Source organism: Cygnus atratus, chromosome 8 (assembly GCF_013377495.2).
Source record: "Cygnus atratus isolate AKBS03 ecotype Queensland, Australia chromosome 8, CAtr_DNAZoo_HiC_assembly, whole genome shotgun sequence".
Taxonomy (NCBI): Eukaryota; Metazoa; Chordata; class Aves; order Anseriformes; family Anatidae; genus Cygnus; species Cygnus atratus.
The window spans coordinates 28,283,030-28,303,230 of NC_066369.1; the positions used below are offsets into that span (position 1 = coordinate 28,283,030).

The following is a 20,201-nucleotide window of genomic DNA, read 5'->3' on the forward strand; positions in this document are numbered from 1 at the left end:
GCATCAATGCACAGCAGCAATAAATAAATAAATAAATAAATAAAAATTTTCTCAAGCAGACACAGAAAACTGTAACAACTCTTACTCTTGGAAGCAGAACATGACATTGAACGACCATTTCCACTGTAGCATTCTGCTTCCAGACACAAGTAAAATGAACACGATTTGGTTTCATAATCTGTCAGAGGATCGGGAGTGATGAAAACACCCTTAACTACCCTCACAAAGCGAGTGCGATGCTAAGTCTTTGAAGTAGGTTAATACCACGATTACAGAATTTGCAGAGTTTCACCACGGCTTGCTGCTCCAACCTCCTTTCATACTTATCAACTAACACGAGTAAAAATGCTTTTGGTACAAAGGTTAAGTACGTTACAGAGGAGTCATTAGCTGTAGCCACACCCCCAGCTGATATATGAAATAAAAATCCGCAGGGCACAATGGCTCGATAAACTCAGTTACTCAAAGCTTGTGGCACAACCTTCCCTTTTCACATCATCCTGAGATCTTGATCCCAAAATTGGAGAGGGAAAACACCACTTGGAGGAATGTCACCATCATCGAAAAGACCCAACCCAGCCTCATGGGACTCCAACCTCTCACCTCCAAGGGTGCAATTCCAGATTCAAAATTGAATTTTTAAAGAAAAAAAATAAGTGTTTCTCCCAACAATTATGACTAAGAATTAACTTTAATATTACTGTTAGGCTTGAGGGGAGTAGACTAGTAAGTTTACATCAGGTTTTCATTGACTTAGAGATGTTCAGAAACACACTGAGGCTCATACCTCAAAGGCCCCCATACACAACAGACCAAATGAAAATCCCACTGTAAATGCTGGCAAAAGAACTTCAAAAGCTAAATGTTCTCAGAATCTCTGAATTTGTTGCCTTGGTCAAATCAGCACAACTATATTAATGTGTTTTTTTGACATTATTTTGACATCTGGCTGACTAAATACTGGTACTCCAGGGATGCCTGGCTTACATAAGCACTACTGGCAATAGGGAATTGGTTATACTACAGACACAGACACAGACACAGACACAGATTTCTAGGTTGGAAGAGACCTCAAGATCATCGAGTCCAACCTCCGACCTAACACTAAGTACTCCACTAAACCATATCACTAAGCTGTACATCTAAACGTCTTTTAAAGACCTCCAGGGATGGCGACTCCACCACCTCCCTGGGCAGCCCGTTCCAATGCTTAATAACCCTTTCGGTAAAGAAGTACTTCCTAACATCCAACCTAAAACTCCCCTGTCGCAACTTTCGCCCATTCCCCCTCGTCCTGTCACCAGGCACGTGGGAGAACAGACCAACCCCCACCTCACTACAGCTTCCTTTAAGGTAACTGTAGAGAGCGATAAGGTCGCCCCTGAGCCTCCTTTTTTCCAGGCTGAACAAGCCCAGCTCCCTCAGCCGCTCCTCGTAAGACTTGTTCTCCAGACCCCTCACCAGCTTGGTCGCCCTTCTCTGGACTCGCTCGAGCACGTCCATGTCCTTCCTGTAGCGAGGGGCCCAAAACTGAACACAGTACTCGAGGTGCGGCCTCACCAGAGCCGAGTACAGGGGGACAATCACCTCCCTAGACCTGCTGGCCACACTGCTTCTTATACAGGCCATTATACACAGGCCATATACAGGCCTTATACACAGCTGCTATTGGTATTTAAAATTATTTACTTTTGTTTGTATTTACTATTACTTTTTTTTTAAAAGGAAAAAATGCCCAGTTTCATCTTTCAAATCTGCTTTTTTTCCCCCCACAGACCACATTCCTAAATCTTTCAGCTTGTCAGTTCTGAGCAACTTGGTTACTAAGATGGTATTTAAAGGGTTTAAAGTTTAATGCAGGCCAATAACCTTGAGTATTTTAAAGAAGCAAGAAAGCAGCTTAGCCACACATTTCAGCAAGTCTAAAGAGACATAATTTGAAAGGCGTTTCTAGCTGGTGCCGCTCTATTTTCACATCTCAGGCTTTCAGAACCTCTGGTCTAAACCTAAAGGGGAAATTTTTCCCTTTGAACTGGGTTACTTCAAATGGAAATTTCATTACTAACCTTAGAGAATTCAGTCTCCTCCAAACATCATCTGCTTTGAAAAAACCAACGTGTGTTTGGATATAATTAGTGTGGTAACGGAAATGAGAGGATCTGGCCTGCCGAGGTTACAGAGCATTAGCAAGAGATGATGGTGTAATGATTTACACCTCTCTGCTGGAGACCACTGTACGGAAGGGAGTATGGAGAAAGGGCAGAATTTGCATTGCTGACCTCAGTGGACAAAGATTTCATCTGATGGTCAGTAAATTCACGGATGTTTAAAGTGCAATTTCTAAAGCTATCTTCACATCTGTGAAAAAAACACACCAAGAAATGCACCTTGGGTATCTCTCCCCACCCCTCTCTCTAAAGAATTCACTCGTGCATTCCCCTACAACTCAGCAGGAGAAAATGTCTAATACGGCATGCAAATTTAATATTTTTAATAAAACATCCTCTGATAATTCTGCATGAAGGCGTAGCTCTGTCTTACTCTTTTGTGTTTGCCATCAGCTCTACATGAGAGAGCTTCTCAGGAGGAAGGAACTCCACACCACCCTCATCCCGTGTGTTCCTTCTGTCTTTTGAACTCTGGCCACACAAAAACTTATTCACAAGTTTATTCCATGCTCTGTTAGACCTTAAATTGCAAATTGATGGAGATAAAAAGCTATCTTTTTGCCTTATGTTACCAACAGGCCCTGCAGTCTCATTAAAAGCACTGAAAAATAGATTAGATGTGGATTTGACTTTCCTAGAAGCTGAACTTTGAGTAGGTAAGAGGTGAACAGTAACTCCTGAAGCTGATTTTGCAAAATGACAAATTTTCAAAGTTCCTCCTTTGCAAAAGTCACACTACAAAATTGGCCACCAGTGACAAAGACTCACCAAGTCAGGTTACTTGCTAGCAGTGACATCCTTATATTCACCTATCTTAACAAATGATCATCAGGCAACAGAAAATCCCAAATACTTTTTTGTAGGATAATATGTTTATGAAAGTCTTAGTGCATCTTTAAATTTGCATCGATTGCTTCATTACAAAAAGGACGAAAATCTTCCCTCGAAATCTTTTAAAAAACATTACCTTTTGTCTCAAGAACTGGGGTGTTCAATACTAGTGCATAAAATATTTCATATAAGCACACCATAATTTCACTTAATAAAATTTCCTGTAACCAATTGCTCTAAGAACATTCAGCCCTGCATGTGATTAGTTCCACCACAAAAAAAAAAAAAAACACCATCCACACACCTCCCTTTATGATCTTCATAATCTTTTCACTATGTTGGTATTTATGCATTGAATAGAATATGAGGAATTACTGAATTAAGGATTTATTTTAGAGAGTTTACTAGCTTTTCAAATATATGGGATATATATATTTGCTTTATCTTTGTTTGCTGAAATGACCATGTCCCTGAAAATGGTAATGAGATAATTTAAAATGAATGAATAATGAAATAAATCCAACATCAAAAATGTTTTTAAACACAATGAAGGTCCACTGCTTTCAGAAGATCCTCACCTCACCCACCCCCCAAAATCCTTGTTGCTCTCCTTCCTGTTAATGTGTCCCTACATTAAAATAACATATATATATATGAACCTGAATGCTGCTCTGACTGCACCCCTCTGAAGCCCTGCACTCATTTCCAGGTGTTCGGCCTATTCATTTTACATGTATTGTTCCCTTCTTCCAGCTAAGGCAGGCTAATAAATAAATAAACATCCACATTCAAAATATTCAGATTTTTGCCTGTTCTGATATTCTAGAAAAGGAAAAAGGAGTTGCAAAAGCAAATTAAGGAAGAAAAGATGAAGAAAACAGTGAGAGACCTGTACATGTCAAAGTGGCCAAGGGAGATCACCTGCACAATGAGACTTCCCCCAGAAATCCTGCCTGAGGATCAAGCTCTTCTTCCACCCCTGTGAATGTGAAGCAATCCCAGCTACTCTGAGACAAAGCTTCTCTTCTGAAACATTACTTGGATCTGGGCAAATTCCTTAACGAAGTCTTAGCTGAAAATACTACCTGTCTATGAAAAGCTCCTCTGTTAACAGATCTGCTCATTTTGTTGAAAAAAAATCCAAAAGTAATCACTTTTTTTTTTTTTTTTTAATAAAGCAGTATGTAAGGAAAGAATGTTGCTAACATATAAAGAATTTAGATCTTCTGGTGCTCTCATCCAGATCCATGTGTTCAGTTTCGGGTTGGAGTATCCTGAAAACAAGGCATGCAGCTGCACCTTGACTGTGGAGCGCAGAAGGCAGCAAATGGAGCACATTTCCTGACCACCGGCCTTCCATTCACTGAACAGGGCAAAGGTCTCCAGGAAACAGCAATATGAGATCAGCTCATTAAAAATTGTCTATCCTGAAGGGATGTTAAATTAGGCTTACCCAGGCAACTTTGAGTCTGCGCTTCCTTAGAATTTCAGTGCTTAACCTTACAGCCCCAGCATTTCTTTAATGCAATTAAATATAGAGGCATAGGTATAACATATTGCTTTAGTTACAGTCTAGCAGAGAGAAGGAAAATAGGTGAGACAGATAAAGAACTCTGTAGGTAGCTTTCATTTTGATCTCCTGGCGTCTCTGTAGAATTGCCATCTCTTTGACACGCTCACTACAGCAGAGGCTGTGTTCTTCCACATCCCGTCCCGCGGAGAAGTGCTGATAGCACAGTATATTTAAAGAGACATTTCAGAGTCTGTGCATTAGGGAGAAGACCGCAATCCATAAACATCCTTACGCTAGCAAATGTAGTAAATATTAAACACATACACATAGCCATGCCAACATTACACGTAAGGTGTGCCCAAATATAGCGTACATCCAGTTTCCCCTATGTATTTAATTCACTTGACGTGAATTTGTACATTTGAGCTCAATGTACAATTCATACCAGCTACATGAAGTGTAAGAAAAAGGATTAATTCAGTAAAGTGCTACTGATGTTTTTGCCTTCTACCTAATTAGCAGCATGCTGGTCCACATTATTGTGATGTTTGAGCATTACGCTCTTATTACTTTGATGGCAATTTTATATTTAAAAATGAAATTAACATCTAACCTCAAAAGACTTGCGCTTAATTTCATTTCACTCCTTGAATCATCCTTTTCATTATACAGCTTCTTCTCTAACTAAACTAAAAGAATCAGAGGCAATTATAGATCACAGATTAGCTGCTCAGCACTTGCTATGAGTTAAAATGGGAGCAGGTATTAAAAACAAGTTGACTCCAGAAAAAGCTCTTCCTTCTGGTAGAAAAGACCGTTAAGACTACCATGCTGTAGTTTTTTTTAAAATACAGTCCCTGTACAGTTACTAAGTAAAGCAGACATCTTTCTTCGTATGCAAAACCAGTGTCAAGCAGGACTCCAGGATTCTACCCAGGTCATTTAGGGGATGTTCCTGGGAAAGGAGGAAAGCTACCAAGAAGTATTCCAATTTCTCCTTTGCTGCAAAACCAAAAGCACTCACTCATCTTCAGTATTGGTTGCTTATTTCTAAAAGGATTTTTACACTGCCTACGTTGCAGGGGACCTTGACTCTTTTTCACACTATGTCTGCTCAAAATCAGGAGATATACATTAAAATCTGAGCATCTGAGAGGTGCACTAAAATACACATTGAAACAATTGTACTACTACCACTAATTTAAAATACCGGTTAAGTGCATATACCTACCAATGATTTCACTATAAATTGGCCTAGGTTAAAAAAAGAAAAAAATATTTTGATTTTTATTCAGCTTTGTTTTCATACCAAAGGCTCACACAAACACGTAGTTCAGCTAAATAACGTGATCTCATCTGCAAAACCAAACAACTGTAAAAGCAGAGAAATGCCTTTTTTCCTGTTTTTACACTAACACTAGCTATTATATGTAACAATGATTAGTTAGAAACAATACAAATTATCTGTAATTATTTCTGAAAACACGTATCTGTAATAAAAATCGATTTTGAAGAAGAATGGTACAGTTAAGCACATTTATCCACCTGTCTTTGGACAACACAAACATTTTACATATCATATTAAGTTTACTCTGGATGGCCAATAATGTGACTATTGGTTATATAGCTAAAGTGTATCGTCTACCAGAATCATAGGCACATCTTTCCTTTACTCCTGAGGAGCACAGCGAATTCCTGGGCCTGACATACTTATCACTGGGAGCCTGGGCCTGTTGGCCAAATCCACTGTGTGATTCCCTTTGCGCTCTGACAGCAGAAATACACCATAAAGAATAAATGAAGGGCCTACAAATGCAGCCACAGTCCATGTCAAAAAGTTGGCGATTCTGCAGGCAAGAGTGAGTGACCAGTGTTCAAAAATCCTGTGACATGAAAGATCAAGGGCAATGATTTTTCAGCTATGATTTCTGTGACATAATACTAATGTTTATTTATTTTAGAGAAAACCTGGAAGCCATATAATGCTTCCACGATTGCTGGGGGTCAAGCAAATTTCCCAGATTTACTTGTCTTTGATTTCCCTTCTGCGAAATGGAGCCAGTTAGCAATGCAGCAGATACCTGATTCTCCAACCTGTATTTTACAGAGGGGCACTTTGACTTATTTTATTACTGCTTGCAGAACTTCCCATACCAACGATGGAAAAGGCACAGTCTTCAAGAAAAGTAGAAATGTTCAAATACATGTAACGCAACACACTGACAGAAATGTCATTCATTGGTATTTATTAGGCAAATATTTTTGCACGAATAATTATATAAAAGCATTATCATCAGCTGCACAGGTGTCCCTGTAGAGTACTTCTGTGTGAGCAATATTAGAAAACTTTTACTAATCCAAACCTCTAGAGACATTTTAGCTACTAATCTGGGTGAATCAAGTCATTCCTCCTCCGTTGCATTCATCATGATATAATTTTCCTCCCTGAACCCTACCAGTAACACTTCTCATTCACAGAGGTCCTAACACAAACTTCTCTTGGAGTCTTTCCAGTGATTGCAAATGCAGAGGTGCTACCCCCTGACTAGCCCCAGCACCTGCAGTATTTCAACCACACGTCGGACGTACCCTAATGGTGCAGTGGACGAAGCCAGAAGTGATGTACAGCGCTGGCTGAACTGGATTTGTGGGTGATGCTCACTGGCAGCAGCAGATTTCCTACCATACAGACAGCCTTGGAGCACAGTAACACCTACCTATGTTTAATGACTGTTTCATGAGTCAGATCCTCCCTGGAACACGCGCTGCACTAAGCTCCTAATTACTGGTTTCAACTGAAATGCTTTGACGACTGTTAAAATATTGAGAAATGATAACGGAACGGGAGCTCTCAGGAAATGTTATTCTTGCACTCAACAGATTATTGATTCCTCCACTGAGGAACAGCAGAGTAACAGATCTCCAACCTCCATTTAGGCAGACCTGTCTCTCAATTAAAAATAACAGTAAACATTTTAACTGCAGCAAGAGACAACATCCATCTCCCTCTAAGAACGTTTCAATTAACACAACCATGGACCCCCTTTGGTTGAATGCCGTATTTAAAATATAATTCATGAGCTCTCTAATTTATGATAGGCTATTGGATAACTCTTGTTAATTACAACTACACAATGTCAAAATTAATGATTTTCCCACCCTCTTTCAACTTGAGAATGAATTCATAACTTGTAACAAGACTCAAAAGATGTGCAATTAATATTGTCAGTAACCACTTCACAAAAGAGATTTGTTAAAGGCAGGCATGTGGACTCAATTAGTATATCAATTAATGTTGCTGTTACTTGATCTATAAATTATTGAAGAACTCATATAGCTACTGCAAGGAAACAAAGCAAATCCACTCCCCGTCAATGAAACATGCTCCTGACTGTGCTCCTCTTACATTATTCTTTACATCAAATGTGAATTCTGCTGTATTCCACGAATTTTAGATAGGTGATCAGAAACACAAATGAACCTAAGACAAATCTGACAACTTGGAATACCTCATTACAGCAATGATGCTTTAATAGTCGTTAGCTGATTGTAACATGGGGGGAAAAACCAACTGTCATTGGTCATAACACTTACTCATTTAAACTGAAGTTTTAACCTGGAGATGAAGCTGCAGAAACTTCATCTAGATTTCTGTGTATCAGCAAAATCCTAACTTTCATGTCAACCAGAAACCTTCACCCTGCTCTCAAATTCAGCAGTGATTAGGCTAAAGATAAGATTCGAATGAGGTCTAAGAAACCCGAAGCAGGACTTGGGCTGGATTAGACACCTATGATCAAAACTGATAATGACAAAACAACCTTGTTTAAGGGCTGCTTATCCCCAGGGACTCCTAAACGAACTAGAAACCTCCTGTTTGATCTTAGTGTGACTACAGTTTAGCTTCTGGGAATATAAAGGGCTTCCTTTAGATAGTTAGATAGACTCCAGACCCTCATTAGTTTTTAAAAGACCCAGGAAATAGATGTGATCTGCCAGCGGCCCAGTCAGACACACGTGAGTGGTCCTGGAGCCACGGCACTCTTTTTAATTAGCGGGCACACACAAAGTAGGACGCTTATGCTCTTTGCAATCCTGATCCCGAGAGGACCAAATCCACATCTGCCAGCACCAAGAAAGCACTGGCAGGCAGCATCCTCTGTTCCTCCTGGGGCAAGCAGGGTGATTCCCCACCTGGTTTCGGAAGTGCCCTGAGCAAAGTCCACTCGCTCTTTCCCTCCTGAAGCACCGCTGTGGAACTTGCCTTTTCACCCAGTCAAAACAAAGGTGCCTGAGTCCTGGCTGGAAGAAGACACCTAGCTCTGGCAGAGCCACAGTGCATCACAGCCCCTCTAGCTTTCACGTTTTACAGGCTGGTTAAGGTAATCCCCTGCTCAGCGGCACGCCTCCTGCGAAATCTGTTGCCAGACACCATGTGCTTCCCATGCACTGCAGTGGAAGCCTATTAAATAAAGGAATTTTGCCCACGGGGATCCTTAGCATCAAAGATTGTTAGGATGATTGTCAAGATACCCGAGTTATTTTCCATGTCTTGCTTCTGTTTTCAGAAGTCCCTGCCAGTTTGGAAATTGAATCAAGTCTTAAAACAGACTCCGTGTAGGGGATTGACAAGAGTTGATTTCGCAAATAAATAAATAAACCCTAAGCCTCAAATAGAATAATTACAGAATTTAAGTGCAAGAGGAAGAAATCAAATCCCTAGAAAAGCTTCCTGGCTTCCCACAAGCTGAAGCAGATCTGCATTCAAATTTGATAGCCTGGCTCGCTTCTTTACAAACCTTTCACTTCAGTTTTCTTGTTAGATTTTAAAAGAGGGGGTTTTCCAAGGTGGATCAGTGTGGATCCACCACCAATGCAACACATTTCCCCCAAGGAGGTTTCTAAATCAATTTTAATTCCAATAGGCTTAAGGAAATCTGTTTTCAATTTGATTCATTAATCCATACATGCTCATAAAATGACTTCCCCCCCCCCCCCCATGTACTAGAAGGCAATAACGGTTTGTTTCTAACAGCTCTGGCTAATAAAAACTTCCGATTTCCTATCTTAAATGCTACAAACATGTAAAGTTTATTCACCTCTCAATGAACCAGACGACATAAACAAGTGGAAAACAACCAGCCTTTAACAGTGTTATTTGTAATTACTGTAAAGTGTATTTGTAAGAACACTGTAGAGAATTAATTAAAGAACCCACGATTTTTGGCAAAATCACACAAAAAAAATCACCAAGGAAATCCTAGAATAGAGCTCCTGAGAATTTTGTGTGATTCCATTCTACAAAACAGTTGGATAACTCTTCAGGGCAACTTTTAGAGTCTGAGCAAGTTCTCACAAACAGGAGTAACGACACGGAGTTACTGGGAGATATCAGATGAGTGGCACAAAGATTAGTGCTGGAGGTCAGGGCTGCAGAAATACAGTCTCCTCTAGTAACAGCTATGGCGCTGTAAGCTCATAAGGTGGCGTGAAGTGTAGAAAGGAGGGCTGTGGAGGTCACAGTGAAACATGGCTCCTCAGTTGTTGAGCACCTTGACAGTACCAGGAGTACAAAGCAACAATTCAGAAGGAAAGCAGCATCTTGGCTCACCTCTTCAAGTCAGTTCAAATTCCTACTGTGTGCTGGGAGCATGACCAGGTCCCTTTTCTAGAACATCCCATCCAACTCTGCAGTATTTATCCATCAGATCAATACTGGCTGAATAAAAGGCCAAATTAGTACTTGGCTTTTAACAGCCTATTTTTAAGATTATCCATGGTGATAACATTAATATTAGAAATTACGATTTGATGTTATCATGTTAGTATTGAACTTACCTACAGTACACATTAGAGTTTTGCAGCCTGATTTTACTTAAACAGGTGAGAGGATTTCATATATACGTTTTTGTTCCAACTTCAGTGATAATCCTTCCAGTAACTCTCATAACAATCAAACAACATTGTCTTACCAACCAGCTCTGGTGATAACAGAGAGAGACCAAAGTTACATGAAGGACAGTAAAGCCTGTGGCTGTAAAAACATTGTGCCTAACGAGAAATGTTTTAAATAATCTCTTGTAAGAGAATTGCTTTGCATATGACTACAGAAAGAGAATTGTTCTAAAAGTAAGATCCTATAAAATCTGTAACTGCGCAGGAGCGTTAATGTCATGTGCTCCACCTGCAGCAGCAATCAAACCATTTCCCTGTCACCAAAAGCCTCTGTTCTTAGATAGGTAGGGTATGTGTCTGTGTTTCCCACCAACAAATAAAGCAATACATTTGAGTGCTGCAAGTCACAAATTCTCAATGAACACCAAATAATTATTACATCAAAAGTTGAATTCATTAAGAGCTTGCACGAGGAAGTTTACATGTATCTAACCTGCAGCTACTGAAGAAGCCAGCCGAACAAGCACCATTTTCGTTTTCTGGAAAGAGGAAACAGTGAAGGGCACATGCTGTAACTTTTTTCTCCTTTTAAGTAGCCATACATGGCACAAATATGATCTGGCACATTCTCCACTGCTGCAGCAATTTATGTGATACCACCTAAAAGCCATTATAAGCAACCATGAAAGAATTTCAGGCACTCCCACCCTGCTGCAAGGAGTTAGCCCATCCCAGCAGCAGGATGGTGCTTCTGCCACCACTAAATATCACACAACTCCTTCCAGACTTTTCCTTTAAGCTGTCCAGACTATAAAATTGTTTGATTAATGATACAGTGCCTTTACCTCTTGATAGGCACTACACCACAAATGTACTGATCACATACTTGAATAACCATTTCCTTTTTGCATTTTCCAGTGTACTTACAGTAACAATAGCAGTTTGCATTTACCTAATATTTTATCATGGTTTATATTCACATACCTAACAAATCCTAGGAATTAAGCTTTGTATTATCTCAACACTTCAAGTAAGAAACACTACCTTAGCATATCCTCATACAGCTGTACAGAGATTTAAGATTTAGCTGGTGCTACGCAGTAGACTTCTGCTGAGATCCAGGAGGAACGCTGTCCCAGGCTCTAACTCTACAGTAAGCCTCACTCCCTTTCGGTCACCCTAGATCTTCAGCATGGGACAGATCTGTGGGACAGTCATTCTGTTAGGAAGCTACTATCAAACTTAGTACCTTCCCTCCCCGCTGCTGTATGGATATGGTTGTATGGCTCTTGCAGAGGTATGAAACCTGACTCACTGGAAATACATGAGAGCTGAAATTTCTCTTTATAAAGCAAGGACTAATTTCTTGGGAATACTCAGTTCCATTGAATAATCAAACTCATTGATTAGAAACATTAGAAACTTCATGTTAGTACTTGCTACTTGCCAGTGCTTGCTGTTAATGAACTTGGAAAAAAGCTTCATGCTTTTCCACATGTCCATCATCCCTACTATACAGAGGAGGGCTCATTTGTTGAACTATACACAAATATATACAATTCGGCGATGAGTAAATGAGCACACCGAGTTTCTTTGACTTTTCACTACATGGGATTTGAATAACAAACGCTGTCTGAATTGTATATCTTGTCTGTCTAAAGCAATCACTGTACCACGAGGCTTTTGGATTGCTGGATGAGATTGGACATGCACACACAATACAGAACGCAATTAATTCTGGAGATGTGCTGCTGCTGCACGCTGTCCTTTCCAGTTCTTCAGCTACTTCTACGTGCTGCAGGGAGCTCTGATCGCTGCCACTGGACATATTTTATACTTTTTCTCAGCAGTGAAGGTAATTCTCAGAATTTCGGTTTGGGGGCTAGAATCAGATTTTGTGCAGAGCAACATTCAGTTATTATGATTTATGACAGTGTTTTTGTAAGATGTATATTGAATATTTTATTAACAAACAGCAAGTTTCTAAAACATTTGTTTGCTGTTTTCGGAAGTATCACCCTCCAGCAGAAGAAATAAACGCAGAAGACAGACATCAAAAAGATGTTATCTGTATCGCAAAGAACTGAGATTTTTGAGTTTGCCTGCCTGCCCAAAAATGCTGATCGTATAACCAGCTTTACTTTCTTTACTTGCCTTGATGAGCATCTCTCTCAGATCACATTCCCATTTACATCAAAGTTCCCATATTTTGGTCTTCCAAAGCACAGCTTCTTTGTATCTTAAATGAACCATTTCTTCCTTGTGAGTTTAGGCCTAGAGCAGTAATAAGGACACTAAACCACCTTCCCAAATATGTGCTTAAAATGTTTAATTGCTGTGGCTTTTACAAAAACCTAATGTAAAGGTCTGTGATACAAAAGCTACAGCAATCACAAGAACTTAATCACCAGGTTGGTAGAACGACCACAGTAAAAAGTGTATGCGCCCAGAAGATGAACAGGTTATCATCAGGTACCTAGCACAAGTGTAATTTGCAACACACACACAGTACCATTTGCAACACACACATAAATATGAGCAAAAACGAGCAAAATCCTCATCTAGAAAAACATGCAAAATCCTCAGAAGGAAATGGCTAAATTATACGTGAGCAAAAAGAAACAGAATGATGAACTGAAAAGCTCACATGGAGGTCTAAAGGGTTTTTAAGAGTTCTTTTTGCTGTTTTACTCCTTTTCCTTTTAGTTTGAGTAATATATATTAAATTCAGCTTCAATCTTAACTTCATTATCTCTGTAGGTTTAAAATACCACGGACAGCTACAATGAACAACATAAATTAACACAAGAGTTCAAGGTTTTGGTTTCCAAGTTCAATGGCATTTGAAAACACAAGCAATAAAAACCATCCACAGAAATGTAAGAAAAAACATCTGTGCCAAAATCTAACAGAACTCTTATTCAGGAAGTACCAACTCACAGAATTACGTTTCTCGTGCTTATCTGCACAAATAACTGCCCTACAGTCTGATGCAAACTTGTAATTATAAATCTGAAATCATCTAGCCATGCATTTATTCAGAGCTTCTCATTTCTCTGGGTTTTCCTCCTCCTTGTTTCTATTTCCTTTACTAGGTTACAGTTAATCTCCCTACAGACATTTAAAGAACTCTCTGTAGCTTCACAAAATGTCAGCAAGATTCTATCTTCAGCAACAGAAAGTGCATTTAAGCTCTGGTAAGTTCCAAAACAAAGTAGAAACAAAGCCTTTAGAAGAAAATATTTATCAACAGAGAAAACATCTATATTTTGCTAAAAGTAATTTTTAAAGTGTGTTTTCATTTTTGAAACAACTGCAAAGAAGTAAAAGTTATTGAAGGGAAATACAGAAGTTCCTTCTTACATTTAAAATACATCTAAATAATATATTGTGTCAGAGAATCAAATCCCATGTTCCCTGACGAGGCAAGACTTCTACTAGACTTAACAAATTTTACCTTCACTGACTGCGTAGGCAACAGAAGAATCATAGAAGCATAAAAGGTGGTTGATATAAGAGCTGATTAGAGTAGAGAATGTGTAATAATACAGAGAAATTAGTCACTACCTTTCTTTTTGGAGTCTTTCTTTGTGCTGGTTTTAACAGCCACTTGAAGTTCTGTCTCAGTTGACATCCTATATCCTTAGTCCTCTTCACACAGATCCAGTATCTCGGTCAGGCTCATTTAGAACGTCTCCAAGAAAATAATTTAGCCTTTCAGATTCTATAACCCAAACAGTTCATCTCATTCGCTCCTTTTGTGTGCTGTGAAAGAAACAAACAAAAAGTAAGTCATTTTCTGAGCTTAAAACATGGAGGGGTGGGGAGGGGTGTTACTGAGGAAGAAACCTATGAAATTCTCTGTTTCCAGACAGAGAACCCCTGATTCTGTTGCCTGCAACTGTAGGTGACGAAACACACACATCTATTCCTGTTTGAGATGTTTTGGTATATCTGAGATGTCTCCAAGGACTAGAGATGCACAGAAGACCTGTACTCCTGAACCATCAGCTGGAGGCCAAGGATTACAAGCTGGGAAGTAGTTGGCAATGTCACAAACAGCAAAACACTCCACAAGGATGTAGTTCTTAAATGCAACAAGGTAAAAACACATTGCCAGACCTTAAATTCAGATTTTTTGCTCCTCAAATACTCTTTCAAATGTTTTCATTCTTCTACTTGAACAAAGACAAATGAAAATGTATTCATTACCCATACTGAAAACATGGTACTTCGCCACTTCTCTTGCTTATGATAACGTGCATGTTTCAGGCAGAAAAGGATCTGCCTCTGTGTAACAAAGCTGTAATTCTTAACACCCATCCAGCAATTTTTCCTGCAAATATATATCCTCAAAAATATACTTAATTAAACTTTACAGTTTCCATGAGATTCAAATGTGATGGGACTGCTTACGAGGGGCAAGATAGTAAGGTTTAGGGCACAAGCTACAGCTTTACGTAACTTATATTTATTTGTTGGCCAGGTGCACAAACATGCCGACTGCAAGGCCACAGCAGTAACTGCAGAAGTGTGCTGGGGAAGCAGGAAGGAGGCAGGCTGTAATGCTGGGGGATGTAGGGACTGTAAAGGCAAACAATAAGCACTGAAGAAACAAAAAGAACAAACTATTACTCCAAGGTTTACTGCTGGCCCCTCCGGCTCCGAAGGGTGAGCTGCCTGCTCCAGCCAGCCCGGTCACGGCAGGACCCCGCTGCTCTGAAGCCCCTTCTCATGCTGCTCCCTCACTGCATGCATCACCTTCTTGTCCTTTCCTTTTGTGAGAAAGTTCTCAGTTATTAGTGCAATTACTGGGAAGTCCATCTGGGCTGTCTGAACAGGTGCCCAGTTATTAAATAAGCATTTAATAAAGAAATTAACCCAGTATATCAGCTGATTAGCTGGCCACAGATTAACTACAGTTAAATACATTTGCTAATGACATTTCTCTGTAATTTAAGAAAGTAATATGCTTCCAAAATGAAATAATTTGGACAGTTTAAATCACTTTCCGCAGCAAGGGCTGCAAAGCCACTAGTACTTTCAAATCCAGGCTCTTTTCACATTTTAAAATGCTTCAGTAACATTACACTGCCATGCACTATCTGAAGTGATTTAATATTGCTGAAGTGTGTCAGGGGTTTCCTTTAATAAGCTCTTCAAATCTGTATGCATATTATAGAATATTCAAAGATAGCTTTTCAAAATCTGATGAACTGATTCTGAAATACAAAATTCCCTGTCCCTCCTCCATGGAGCCTGAATAAGTACAGCACAGCAAAAAGGAAGGAAGGGAAAAAAAATAAACTTACAAACCAAAGCTGTAGTGCCTGCTAAATACACCTTCTTGGAATGCTTGAATAAACTAAAAGCTCTTCAATTAATCTTTCTAATTAGTTAAGAAAACAATAGAAGAGGAAAAAGCAAGTGGAGGTTGATCAACGAGAGAAAGAGAGGAAGGCAATGACCCCAAAATCGACAGCTCCCAGGCAGTAAAGTGCTCTTGGACTAGACCCATGGCCATGGGAGATGCAGTGTGCCCCCTTTCTCCCCTTTCAGCACCCTGGGACCCAGCAGAGATGAATGCCCTTGCCGTGCTGTGAGGGAACCACCCCGTCGTCAGAGCTGCTCTTAACTTACGCTTGAAATCCCCCCAGCAAACAGGGAGAGAAAGCACAGCAGAGAACAGATGTCCCCCACAAGGCCACATCCCCGTCCCCTCCCCCTGCATGCAACCCAATTTAATATTTGGTTTTACAGCACAGTGGGGATGCAACAGTCTTTACAGCTCAATGGCACTTACTTAGAGCATCTCTCAAGTCACAGCTGGATTGACGGTTTATTTTTCTAGAACTTGGATTTATTTTTACCCAAAGGGTAACTGAATAACTTTGCAAGAAGCACGAACAGGAACTACTTAAAAAAATTTATAATAGGTCCATTTATAAAACAACATATATAAACATATATAAAACAACAACATATATAAAACAACAACAAAAAAATAAAAGAAATATAAAATACCCACAGGGTCAAGAGTTAAGCAAGTTTTAGTGTCTTAAAAAACTGTGTTTGGCTACAAAGCATCAAGAATTTCATCTCCCGTTATCAGCTTCTTCCAACAGGATGGCTGAAATAGTAGCATCTGAATGGCACTGAATATTTTAAAATAACAACGTATGACTTCTGAAGAGCTTTAAATGAGATAGCAAGGCTATATTCCCTCGAGGCGATCCCACTGAGTAATATTTTTAAAAATAAATGCATGTCTATTTTCGGACAGGTTCACATATTGATTTACTTTAAAACCTAATCAGGCCATTCTCTCGCAGGCTCATAGATTCTTGAATAAAGTAATAGGGATCTTTGTAATAGGAGCACATAAACATCTGTCAGATCAAGCTACAGTTCAAACTGAATTTGCGACAGCGACAGTTCCTCCGAAAGCATAGGTCTTTATGTAAGCTACGTTAGTAAACTCCCATACACTGTCCATATTTCAGTTGTTTATTACCCAGATGAGAACGGCAGTCAATCTGCTCTTCACCGCAACAGCTTTTATTGTCTCCTCCAATCTAGGTCACCGTTGTTAAATACTACGGTCTTCCAACTGTGGCAAGTACTGCGGCATGTGTTTTTATCAATGAGATGCTATTATCTTTGATCAGCTCTGCCACATTTCTCTCCCTGCTCCAAAGACAATTTTGTTAGCTGTGTTTAAAAAGAAAATAAAAATCTCCCGTCTTACATGTACCCGCTCCTAATGATCTTCCTGTGTGCCTCGTTACTGCTCCAGCCACTACAATGCTATGTGCGTGCCTCAGCTTTTCCTAAAGAGGATTCAGAGCTCTTCGTTTTAACAAAATACTGACATTTTCTATTCCCTTATTAAGTGGGTACGGCAGGAACACAATCAGTGCATTTTGGAATTAACTGGCTTTTAATTCCACGAGAAGCCTTAAGCCTGCATTCTGTATTACTCCTACACCAGCGTAAGACCCAAAGCCTTAGTGAGGAAGCAGTTTTGGAAATTTACTTTGCAGTCAGGATTAGCACAAGTTGTACCTTTCCATGCACAATGAAATTCATCACGGGCTCCAACCGCCTCCCCACTCATTTGTAAACCAACATTTCCAACAATTTGTCAGATCATTTGGCTCTTCAAGTACGCTTGAGTGAGCCCATGAAGGCATCATCAAGCAACTTCCCCTAGCCCGAGGTATGGGGGTCAGACAACACGATCATAACGCTTCCCCTCTGGCTTCAAAATATTTATTAATTTTCTTCAGGGCTTCAAAACTTAAGAAGTTCCCTCCCCTGCAACCAGTTTCCATCTGCTTATGTAAAGGAAAAGCAGCCACAGGAAGGATTTGTAACTAAGCCCTGGCATTCCCGAGGTGTTTAAGTTCTCCCCAGCCCCTAAGTGGGATTTGAAGGTTCTTCACAGGAGGGTGGCACCTCCCACACCACGATAAAAATAAAACCCTCATACTGCCATCCTCAGCTCTTGCTTTTATACCCCTGAGGCCTTGGAATTCTTTTCTCCAAAGCACCCCGCACAATCAGCCATCAGGGAACATCCCCGCACAGATTTTGTGTTAAGCAAAACCTGAAACACTGAAAGGGCAAAATGTGAATAACAGAATTATTTAGAAAGTGCCATGATCCCGGAAAACTGAGGGCAGTTGAAGCATGAAGGACGGCTCCCGGGGAGATAGACGTTACTCATAAACTTAGCCTCTGACTACAGAAACCGAGCACAGAGAGCTTCCCAGGGACGGCACATGAGCCCAGGGGCTGCTGCACGAAGATGGTGGAAAAAACCCATCGTTGTGCCATGGGTGCCCTTGATGCCCCCCAGTGAGAGGGGCCATGCCACCCCCTACAGCTCTTCCTGCTGCTCCTTCATGACCAAGGCTGGCGAACGTCCTGCAGGCAGCCCCTTGGTGTCAGAGCCTTAACCATTCATGGAGGGCACCACAATAATAAAATGAAACCCAAGAGACTGAGGTCAAAACCCACTGAAATCCTTCAGTTAGCAAGGCCTCTAACTAAGGGCCAAAAAACAAGGAAGACGAGGCCAAAGAGGGAGCTTAAGAGACTGACGCAGAGGAGAATATGAGGAGGAAAAGAAAAGCAAACGAGGGGAGATGGCTCTGTATATACTTCATTAAAGCAAAGTCTGTAACAACACATTCAGTCTTAGCATATGGAAAATTAATGCGTTTTATTACGCTGTCCATGCTATGCCCGTGGAAAGATACCAGAACAATACTTCACAACCACCCCTTAATTCCTCGACCATCAGAATGCTACTTAGCATCAAAACCATAACAATAATTAATTGTCCTTTGTATACAGTTGCTACTGGTTTAGTTGTAGTTATAAATACTTCTCTTATCTCCTGGAAACATGAAGCCTGTTTTTGAAAATACCTTCATACAACTCAGGGCAGTACCCCATTTTATTACGTTTGTTGTGGTTCACAATCTGCCTCACTGCTCTATCTCCAGGGCATCTTTCAGGCATGCCACCCCGTTCCTCAGATGGGCAAACAACACCACTGCAGCTGATTTACCACCAGAAGAGCATCTCACCAAAAAACTGACCTGTAAAATATTTTTGAAGTAAGATGTTTATTAGTATTCCAGTGACAGCAGGAATAATTACTGAAATTCCTCCTGGAAATCACTCCGTGTAGTGACGACTGCGACACTCCACCTCACCAATTATTCACCAGAAGTGCTGGGAATTTCCTTCTCATAGAAAATGCTGACTGGATTAAAAAGGCATTTTTCACAGGCATGAACTGACTTCATCACCATTTTTAATGGAAAATTACTGAGATTTCTATTGAATATTACAGTTTCTATTTTATAGCACAGAGGATAGCATTCTTGAAAAAGAATGCAAAGCAGAAGACACTGCCTTTGCTATAAAGGAATTTGTGAAATACACTTTTAAAGCATATGCCACTTGGCATTCCTGAAAAACGACATGGTGGCAGGTTACAATTTCTCTGAGGAAAGATATTCAGATACTTTTAAGAAAGAAAAAGCAGCTAGATTTGAGCCAATGGCTGGATGAACAATAGAAAAATATTTGTACTCTTTCTTTCAGTGCTTTGAACATGAAATTTGTCTTTTTAAAAGAATTTCTATGACCATGGTGAAAACACTCAGCACTGCAGACCCCGAAATCGCTGCGTGCCCCCATCCCACCCTGTGCCGCGCGATCGCAGCCCTGCTCTGCTTCCTCCTGTTGGTCTCAGCCCCATTTCCAACAACCAGGTATCAGCTCCAACCCCGTGAAGCAGCAGCTAAGAGCTAACAGCCCTCCCACGGGCTTTGGGAACACCTGCCCCTTTCCTGGGCCAGAGGAACTTGCGAGCATCATTGGGCAAGGTGAGCATTGCTGTCTGCAGGGGCCTTGCATTGCTAGGAATGAAAAAATAAATAAATATATTGCCACAGAAAATGAAAGGCTGGAAATTGAAATGGAAATGACAGTTAGCAAAAGCTGTGTGCCTTTACTTCTGTGAGGAAGCACACAAGACAAGAGCAGCCCCAGGAAGGCAGCAGCACCTGGGCTCCTCCTCCTTCGCCCGGAAAGCAGGGAACACAACTCCAGCCCTGGGAGCTGAGAGCGAGCAGCAGAAAACCTGTCTGCTGGGGGATAAGCACAGCACACGTCGTTCCTGTACACGTACTTCCCTGCTCCAAGGTGTACAACTCCTCTCACAGTGCTGCTGGCAAGCTTTTGCAGGGTATTTCTTACCTAAGATCCCCGCGGGG

General features: G+C 40.5%; 1 protein-coding gene across 1 annotated transcript in view; it reads right to left on the reverse strand.

Annotated features, from left to right (window-relative positions):
- The window catches only part of DAB1 (DAB adaptor protein 1), a 122,758-nt gene that overhangs the window by 87,689 nt on the left and 14,868 nt on the right, over window positions 1–20,201 (reverse strand). The window contains exon 2 of the mRNA XM_035537813.1: window positions 13,975–14,172. Coding sequence (XP_035393706.1) covers window positions 13,975–14,041 — 67 coding nt within the window. The 5' untranslated portion in view covers window positions 14,042–14,172. The remainder of the gene's footprint in view (window positions 1–13,974; window positions 14,173–20,201) is intronic.